At 35.5% G+C, this 9,664-nt stretch overlaps 2 protein-coding genes and 1 pseudogene across 2 annotated transcripts; 1 reads left to right on the plus strand and 2 right to left on the minus strand.

The window, feature by feature from the left end:
• Positions 1 to 1,165: 1,165 nt before the first annotated feature.
• LOC120150660 lies at positions 1,166 to 3,826 on the minus strand (annotated as a pseudogene).
• Positions 3,827 to 4,806: 980 nt separating this feature from the next.
• Positions 4,807 to 6,835, plus strand: LOC120150653 (stromal cell-derived factor 2-like protein). The gene is made up of 6 exons (XM_039163295.1): positions 4,807 to 5,133; positions 5,217 to 5,357; positions 5,831 to 5,971; positions 6,072 to 6,121; positions 6,214 to 6,343; positions 6,639 to 6,835. Exons 1-6 carry the CDS (start codon positions 5,014 to 5,016, stop codon positions 6,720 to 6,722), a joined length of 666 nt encoding a protein of 221 aa, XP_039019226.1. The 5' UTR covers positions 4,807 to 5,013; the 3' UTR covers positions 6,723 to 6,835.
• A 901-nt stretch (positions 6,836 to 7,736) lies between these two features.
• On the minus strand, positions 7,737 to 8,541 carry LOC120149628 (mitogen-activated protein kinase kinase kinase 5-like). Its single transcript, XM_039162366.1, has 2 exons — positions 8,176 to 8,541; positions 7,737 to 8,045 (listed from the first exon to the last, which is right to left on the minus strand). The coding sequence occupies exons 1-2, from the start codon at positions 8,539 to 8,541 to the stop codon at positions 7,737 to 7,739; spliced, it is 675 nt and encodes a 224-aa protein (XP_039018297.1).
• Positions 8,542 to 9,664: the final 1,123 nt, after the last annotated feature.

Raw genomic sequence — 9,664 nt, forward strand, 5'->3', positions numbered from 1 at the left:
AATTAGTTAATCTAAAGTTATTTCTCTACCAATTATGCCTTTTTCGACTAATGTAATGTACCCTTCAATCAATCATTACTTCTTGATAAGATTATCAACAAATCTAAGAAATATGTATGTGTAAAATTTAGTGATTGATGATAACATTTTTTTACGTTGGTCTATAAATAATAATTATGATAATAGGTTTTAACATATTTTTTTATCAATATGGGATGAGTACAAGATAGTATATGATTAAAGATAAACTTTTAATATTTTGATATTGAACGCTCACAAGTCACACCCTGACATCTATAGTGTTTGAATTTGAATCCTCAAAAAATAACAATAATTAATTTACCACGGAGGACACTTGGTTCATATTAAGTCTTTAACACTGGTACACGTTAAGAGTTAATATATAAACTCTACAGACAAAATTAAGAAAATTCATCAAGATAAACTCTTCAAAACAATCCTCATTATAAACTTATCGAATGTACACCCATGTCCATTGGAGAAATTGTTAGTGTAACCACAATGGATCCCCAGCCTTCAACCTAATCGGGTAAGGGTCTTCTCACACACAAAGCGTAATGTACATAGGAACCACGGTGAAAAGATTCCAACTTGTAAAAGTTTGGAAGGTCAGATTCGGAGATCGATACTCTTTCACAGGTTCGAGAAAATCGGTGATGATCTGTTAGTAGTATCAACTTGCATCAATAACTTTATCATCAGAAAAAACATTACTAACAAAAGTACAGTAATGATTTGTAGTGGGATCATAATACTCGTTATCTTGGATGGTGACAAATACATTGCTATAGTTAATACCGAATTTCTCATAAATAAATAGTATGTTTTTAACATAAGTAATATATGTTCATTATACTTGTTCAAATTAAATCATGGATAAATTATTATTATCAAGTTAATTTACTTTATTTCTGATTTAAATATTAAAACATGAAGAAAACTAATATTTCTGCCAAATATAAAATTAATTTACGGTACAATAGAAAAAACAGTCCAACATTGAGAGATAATTTTATTGTTGTCTAAAATTTATTGATGTTTAACTCTAATGATATAGCTTGTAAAATGTAACACTTCAAGTATTTAAAAACCTGATATACTAATAGTAAAACATTTTTTCCAAGAGCTGTTTTAATCCACGGTCACATGTAAGCTCATAAGAATCATCAGCCCATTGTGTAAGAAGGTGTTGGCAAGTTAATCACGGTGGTCTTGATCTTCGTCATCATATTGATACTGTTGGGGATTCCTTGGGATCCAATGCCACTATCCTTCAGACCCTGCGGCAACTCGATGGTGGAACTTAACCATCAGAAATGGCAACTACTTTGAGAGTTTGCATCGGGAATGTGGTAAAATAAAATCACCTGGAACGGGAAATGGTCGGGTCCCTGAGACGGAGCTGAGTTAATCTGAACTGTACCAGTCTCCATGGCATCACTGATCAAGATTGCTTTGTTTATATCTCCTGTAAATACAAAGCCCTGCAATTACATATAATCTTGAAGAACTTGAAGTGGAAGTCTATGCGTTTAGTATACTGTTAGAGAGCGATTAAATTGTTGTACCTGCAGGCCGAAATTGTTAGCGTTACAATGATGAATTCCTTCTTCAACTGAGGTAATTCTTATAACAGGCAAAACGGGACCAAATGGCTCCTCCCAAGCTATTCGCATATCGGGATGAATGCTGTCTAATAACAATGGCCATATAAGGTTGCCCTCTCTCCTGTACTCTTGACAAAATGTAGCCCCTTTCTGTTTGGCATCCATTACCAATCCTTCAATGAAATTAGCAGAAGATTCTGTGACAACCGGAGTGATGTCACAATCGTCTTCTGGTGGCCCGACAGTCAGTTTTGCTACTTTAGCTTTAAATTTATCGATGAGAGCATTAGCCACGGATTCCATGACCAGCACAACCTTCACGGCTGTGCACCTTTGACCACTGAAACATGACACAGTTTTTAAATAACAACACATTCTGCTAATTGCAGTTATTTGACCAGAAATAGATCAACCGTGACATAAAATCGAAATGAAAAGACATGAACGATTTCTATTACCTGTAAGAAAAGCCTCCTTTCACGATGTTAGAAGCTGTCAAATCCAAATCAGCATCTTCGAGAATGAGACAAGCATCCTTTCCACCCAATTCCATCTGAAGAGGGATCATGCCTGCTTTCTTTGAAATTGCAATTCCAGTGTCCCCACCAGTGAAGCTGAGTAAGTGTGCATGTTAGTAGACAAACCACAAGATCACTACTCCGATTTCTATCGTGCGCAGATGCAGAATACCGTGTCAGCAAACTTATATGGAGGACATCATATCAAGGTAATTAAGATATTACCTGATACAGTTGACTATGGGGTACATTGTAAGGAAGTCACCGATCTCCGAACCCTTTCCAGTAACACAGCTACAGCACCCTGCAAATTTAGAGAAACTTGTCTGGATATGTCCATTATAAATAAGAGTCACGGTTTATAGTATATGAAATGCATCCTTGAGTAATCTTTTTGCAATGCAAACAAGATATATAAGAATCAGAAATGGTTAGATGTAAACCTGGGTTGGAGGCTTGAGTACAATAGAGAATTTCCAGCAATAAGTGCAGGAGCAATCTTTGAAACAGCGAGATTGACGGGATAGTTGAAGGGTGGAATAGCTAAAATGACCCGTAGAGGTATCTACATGTCAAAATAAGAAAGGAAAATAGAATTCGAAGTCAGGGTCCTCAAAAATCAAAATCAAGTAATAATCAGGGCTTCTTGAATATGAGCTACAAGGGAGCATGAGAATTGATAAGAACACATACCAGTTCATTTTATGTCTGATGTATTTTAGAACAAATATGGAATTTACAGCATTAAATTATATTTAACGATCATCATTGGAGGAATCCGTATTCAAGACTAATTTCATCACTAACCAGCATAGACTAATTTTATAAACAATGATCAATAATATGTTAGTTCAGTCTAAACATATTTTTGTTGAACCATTGTTCATACCATTTAACATAAACAGCAGCAGTGCCGCCTGTCGTTCATCGTTCACTTCAGTATTCATCTTAAGGCTTATGAATATAGGCAAACACATAAGAACATCTTAGGTGAAAATGAGCATCCAGATAAGAACAAAACATAACAGAATTATAATATGCAAAAAGGACAGCAACACTCAATTTACCTACTGGCTACTGCATCTGCTGACATATACACACGCATGCAAGTATCATGCTACACTTGTCCACAGAAAACACTCGGCACTATATTAAAATTTCTTTTAGAAATATATATTTTATCGAGTTGGTCAATGACTCTTTGGATATCCCATAACCATATATTATTATCATCGAAAATAGTGAAAAACCATTGCTCAAAGCAACACGGCTAATTTGAAAACCATGGGCAAATTACCTTTGAAGTGAGACAGTATTTGGTCCTTTCATTCCCTGGAAAACTATCAGATACCAGAAATTTCCTTTTACCAAGTATCCTGACCCCTTCTTCAGCACAGTATGAAACCAGATCCCCAGACCTTACAGCCTATATAAAATTTAAATTAAATACCCACAAAATTTTCAGCAGAGGAAAAAGATGGAAATTGTGTTTAAACTCACTTAAGTCACAGCATCTTTTGCCGGTTTTGCAATCTCTTTGACAAGGCAATCTGCAATGGCAAACTTGTGCTCTTTCAAGAGAGCAGCTGCTTTATGAAGCAACTCTGCGCTTTTCCAAAGTGGGGTTTTAGCCCATGACTTGAGCAGTTTTAGCTTCATCCATCAACTTGTCTACCTCTTGCTGAGTACACGCTGTTCCAAACAATCAGGAAAAAAAATACATTAACGAATCAAAGACCATGCAGAAAAAAAAAACACTAATTGAAGTCTTTAAGATATGTAATGATCATCCATAGCTTTGAAAAAACAAGAGAAAGGAGTGATCATCAGTGAACTTAACAAGAAAGTATTAATACCTTGGACTTTGAATTGAGGCTGTCTAGTGGTTGGGTTGATGATTGCCACAGACTTTCCTGAAGATGATTTCTTCCACTCCCCGCATGATGATACTTGAACAAACCATCTTCATCAACTAGCTCAGAAAACACAGCAGTTCCTGCCATTATTCTTGCTCTAAATCAAGCTTTCTTCTGATCTTTGCCGTAGGAAAACAAAAGGCTAAACAGAGATGACTCTGTTTCTGGTGTAAACTTGATCTGTCTAAAGTTGAAATCAGCCAGTTTAGGTGGCACCATTTGGTTCTGTCAACGCTTCAACACAATTTGGTCAGGAAAGTTGAATAAATTGTCATTTTAAGTTTCAACAGAATGTACCATAGTAGATTCTGATTTCTGACGTTGTATATTCTTGTAACTTTGCGTGCAGTTAAGGTTATATGTTTGTAATAATTAGGCCAGAGATCCATTTGGAACTCCACACTGTTGAAAAGCAAAGCCCAAACACAAAAACGGCCCTTCCGAAGGAATGGTTCACTTAAACCGGAGCAATACACATCGGTTTCTTAGCAGTTTCCTCGAAGATCCGGCTCCACCCAAAAGACAAAATTCTCATTTCAAGTCAAGCGTTTATTTAACAAAAGAAATTTCACCCAATTAAAATCCTCCACATCATCATTTCTCCAAATGTCATATTTCTATCGGATGGAATCATGTCACTCCAACGTGTCAACCGTCAATGAGATGTTCCCGCTTCATACTTCTCTAATTCTCTTTCCCTCCTCGATCACCCGTTGCTAGCCAGATTCGTTAAAAAGCGATTTCGCTACACTAATCGGTTAATTTCCCGTTAGATCTAAAAGAATATCATCCACCGTGGCGACGTCGCGGCCGCAAGACGTCCGTCATAGAAAATCGTCTCTGTCTCCGTCATCATCGTCAAGTTCAGGCCAGAGAGGGCATTTCAGAAAGAGTACAAAGGTTGGTTATCCATTTTGGCAACAGAATTGGTTCATTGGACTGCTGTTCTTGATGGCGATCGGGTTCTTTGGTCTTGCTCTCTTCCTCTTCCTCACTTTTGATTTCGATCAAGGTTCTCCTTCCTCCGCCACCGCCTTCTCCTCCTCCTCCTCCGCATCCCAGAACGTCGAGGTTTTAAACATCCTTTTTCACTTATTTCTATTCCCCCATAATTCCTTGTTTGATATTTTAATTAGATTTAATAAACGGAACAGGTTACTTATGGGACGGTTTTAAAGCTGATGCACGAGAAAACAAAAATTAGGCTTCATTCACACGATGTGCCGTACGGTTCTGGTAGTGGACAGCAATCTGTCACCGGTTTTCCTAATGTAGACGACTCCAACAGCTACTGGGTACTCTCTCTTTGTCTTACCTGCTCGATCTTCTTAACTAGTTTCTGAATGGAATATGGTTTTGGGAGCGTTTATTTGTTGTTGCTTTAACTACATTACGCAATCAAAGTATTTTTCAATGGTTAAATCTAATGGATCAATGAACTTTTCCAAGTTTATGGTAAACATTTTTATTGTATCAATTATTTGTTAGTAAACCCTGTGAATGTGATGATATTATGGTGTCCTTCACTTCCAGAATAATTATTTATATGGTTCAAGAACATGAAATTCTTCCTTTCCTATATACAAATTGGTTAGTGGCATTTTCTTTTCCTAAATATATTTTCTTTTATGGTGATTGATTTGATGCTGAAAGTTGAACAAGTTTGGAAGAGTTTGGTTTTTAGTACTTTTTACAACTCAATTCTCATTTAATAGTGTCATAAGAGCATTTTTCATCATCCAAATTCATTTGAGACTATGCTTTGCAGATTGTTCGGTCTACACCTGATACATCTGCCAAACAAGGAGACACCATCCCCAACGGGACAATTATTAGATTGCAACATATGAGGACTAGGAAATGGCTGCATAGCCACTTGCATGCATCCCCAATATCGGGAAATCTCGAGGCTAGTATTTTTCACATGTTTCAGCTGCCAATGATAACTTGAATTCCCAAAATTTTTCACTGAGACTTACTGATGATTACCCTCTCAATATGGGGTATAGGTCAGCTGCTTCGGAGGAGAATCAGAATCAGATACCGGCGATTATTGGAGGTGAGGCCTAAATTTTTCTTTTGTTGAAGTTATGTGTATCTTTCTTGGTTATCTGTTCTGCTGGTGTTTTCATTATTGGAGGATCCTCTCAGGCTTATAATTGAGGGAAGTGGAAAGACTTGGAAGCAAGATCAAAGGATTCGGCTTCAACATGTCGATACTGGTGGTTACCTGCATAGTCACAACAAGAAATACTCCAGAATAGCTGGTGGTCAGCAAGAGGTGAGAATGGAAATATATCATAATTCATTTTTCTATTATTATTTGGACATTTTTTTATTTTAAATTCCATGCTAAGGAATATATTGGTCTTCCATCATGTTTAACAATACTAAATATTCAATACTTGCTAGTTAGCCAATCATTGAGTGTGAAAGCCTACTTTTATTGCTTTCTAAACATGAATTTCCGTTACTAAATTGTTAATGGTGAAGGAGCTGGCAATTATACGACTTCTGAAGTTTTTTCTTCCCTTGTTACTAGTTGGTATGTTAACCATTTCCACATACTTGTGTAGGTTTGTGGCGTTAGAGAAAAGCGAGCGGATAATGTATGGTTGGCTGCAGAGGGTGTGTACCTCCCCATTACTGAAAGCACATAATATATACCTGTTTAAGAGATAACCACTATGTTTAGCGGGTGCATGGATTTTGGATTTGTTGGTGAGTGGTGCCTGTTTCTTTAGTAGCTAATAGCCCGTTTGGTGAATCAGTAGTATATTTTGCAGAACAACTTTCTCTGCCGGTTACTCTATTTTGCATGTTAATGTAGCTTGAGACTGTACTAATCAGATAGAGCCCTTCAAATGAATTCTTTTTTCCCACTATAAAGCAACTTCTTTGTCCTCCGTTTATATATATTTATTGTATGAATAAGAAAAGGTGATAATAATAAGTATGTGAGGTAGAGATGAGATTTGTGGTTCTTGAAAAGCTTTCAGCGTAGTAAAAAATAATTTAGAAGTTTACATGTTGGACACACCTATTGTTGACATTTACATTTATGGTTCATAAATTACATTTATACTTTTTTGGTATGATTCATGTCTATTTTAACTTTTAATGTTCATGTTCGGAATTCGGATTTTCTTTAAGATTGCAATGTAACATGTCTATTTTAACATTTAAGTGGATCCTAACTTCTATGTATATATTTGAGAGAAGAAAAAAATAATTGGAATTATTAAGTTGTCAATGTTTCCGCAGTTACAATATGTAAAGATTAAAACATATTGTAAAAAGCAACTATTCACCTCAACAAGATGCTCGATTGAGGTGGAAGTGATGGGTGAAATTTCAAGCTGGCTAATTCGCAAGGGATATGTGTTGTCTTCGTTATAGAATGATATTTCCTGAGGTTTGTCTTGTATCATAATAAAACAAATTCAGGTCGAGATCAATCATTTTTGGAATCAAACACAACATCGGGCCTAGAATTATGAACGTTTCAAACTAATTTTGATTGCTATCATTAGCATATGATCCTTTGACAGAGAAAGAATCAGTATCGGTCTACAACCTGAGGTAGGGATTCAACGCATTGCGATTTTGATGCATCATAGCGTGTGGAAGAAAAATTTTCTTTCGAGCGTACTTGGGACAAAGAAATTCATGAGTTAAAGGCTCTTAGCAGTCCGTTGTTGATTGGGATCCATAGCGAAGCATCTCGTCAAAAAATCTTTTCCGGACTTGGACATACGTTGGGGGATAATATCGGTTATTTCCATTGTTTCCATTGATGGAGGTTTTCCGGTCTTCATCTCGACAATGGTACATCCCAGCGACCATATATCCATTGCAGCACCGATTTTTCCCTCATAAAAAGTTTCCGGTGACATATACATTAAAGTGCCTTGAAGATAAGGCGATACTATTGCATACTCTTCTCTTTCTCCAGGTTGTTTGGCCAACCCAAAATCAGCGATCTTCAAAGTAATAAGAGAACCCGGTTGATTAGATCGATAAACCAAAATATTATGCGGTTTGATATCACAATGAACGTAACCCCTTTCATGAATAACGCAGAGCCCTTGAACAATCATCTTAGTATTGCACCTCACACCAGATTCTGGAATTCTCCCAGCGTACATCTTGATCAAATTTCAAGAGATTGCCATCAGCGGCGTATTCGAGAAGTAGGTTATGATTTGTAACACCGTCTTCAACGGTTATGCTTTCACCGTAGCATTGAACGATATTAGGGGAATGAAGAAAGTGGCGAAGAACCCTATATTCCTTCTGAAGGGAAGGGCTGGGTGATTCACAAAATTTGACGGCAACTGATCGGAGGTATGGCTTTGTTAGGGTTGCTAAATACACATCTCTAAATCCCCCGGAGCCAAGTCTCTTCCACTTGACCCATTCCGTGAGTTGACCTGTTCTGAATGACATCCCTTTTACTACTTTTAGATCCGAACCCATCATCTTCCGAAAGAAGAAGCAAGCCAAACACAATCGATTCAAAAACTGTTTCTTTAAACTTCTCACATAAGGAATTTATAGGTTATGCAAATCCCATTTGTCTTCATATTGGACCTATTGGTGGCGGTGCGGTGATGACCTCTCCAAGTAAAACAAGCACTTAGAAGTCCCTACGTTCGTCTTTATTTTTGACTTGGATGGACGAAACATTCTTCTCTTGCTAGATTGTGTTTCAGAAGTAATTGAATTTTTGTAATTTTAAAAGTCAAGTTTTTCTATTTATTAAATTATCTTAATCTAAATAAAATAATGAAGATTAAAATTAAACATTAATTTTAATTTAACTTGGTAATGGTAAATGGAGTATATAATCTTTAACCAATTTTAAGAAATAAGATCACAGTAGTGATTTTTTAAAAGTTTAAATTTATTGGAATATTAATTTATAAAAATTAAATTTACAATAATATATATATGTTTCTTCTTAAACATGACACTCTGGATATATTTATTAAATTCAAAGAATTTCCCTTCAATTACACTTTTTAAACTAATCAAACTCTAAGGGTGCGTTTGGTTCACGGAATATAAGATTACCGGCGGAAATAAAATTACTGGAATGTTGCATTTTGTGTTTGGTTTGTTTAGTAGGAATGTAAAATTACAGTGTTTGGTTAAATAAATAAAAGTTATTGGAATGTATATTTTACCAAATTGTCCTTATTATATATTTGTTTTTTAACAAGTTGAATTCTAATATAATTTTACTATACTTAATTTATATATTTTCTTTAAAAAATTTAAATTCATAAAATTTATATAATTATTTTTACAAAATTGAAAGATAAATAGGTTTAATGAAAGGGTAAATTTTTATTTTAACCCCTGAACTTCATATAAAATTCTAATTATGGACTTCTTTTGTAAATCTAAAATAGTTTAAGGACAAATTTGTAAATTAACCTTCGTAGATTTTTTTTATTCAATGACAGAAGAAGAATATTTTTGAAAAAATAAAGGCATTTTAATCCAAAACGTCGGGAATGTAACAATAACTAAGGAAAGAGGTAATCACATTCTCGGTAATATACCCCTAAAATACCACTATTGGGAATAACTTATT

The sequence above is a fragment of the Hibiscus syriacus genome, unplaced genomic scaffold (assembly GCF_006381635.1).
Source record: "Hibiscus syriacus cultivar Baekdansim isolate YM2019G1 unplaced genomic scaffold, ASM638163v2 tig00002793_pilon, whole genome shotgun sequence".
In the NCBI taxonomy this organism is placed as follows: domain Eukaryota; kingdom Viridiplantae; phylum Streptophyta; class Magnoliopsida; order Malvales; family Malvaceae; genus Hibiscus; species Hibiscus syriacus.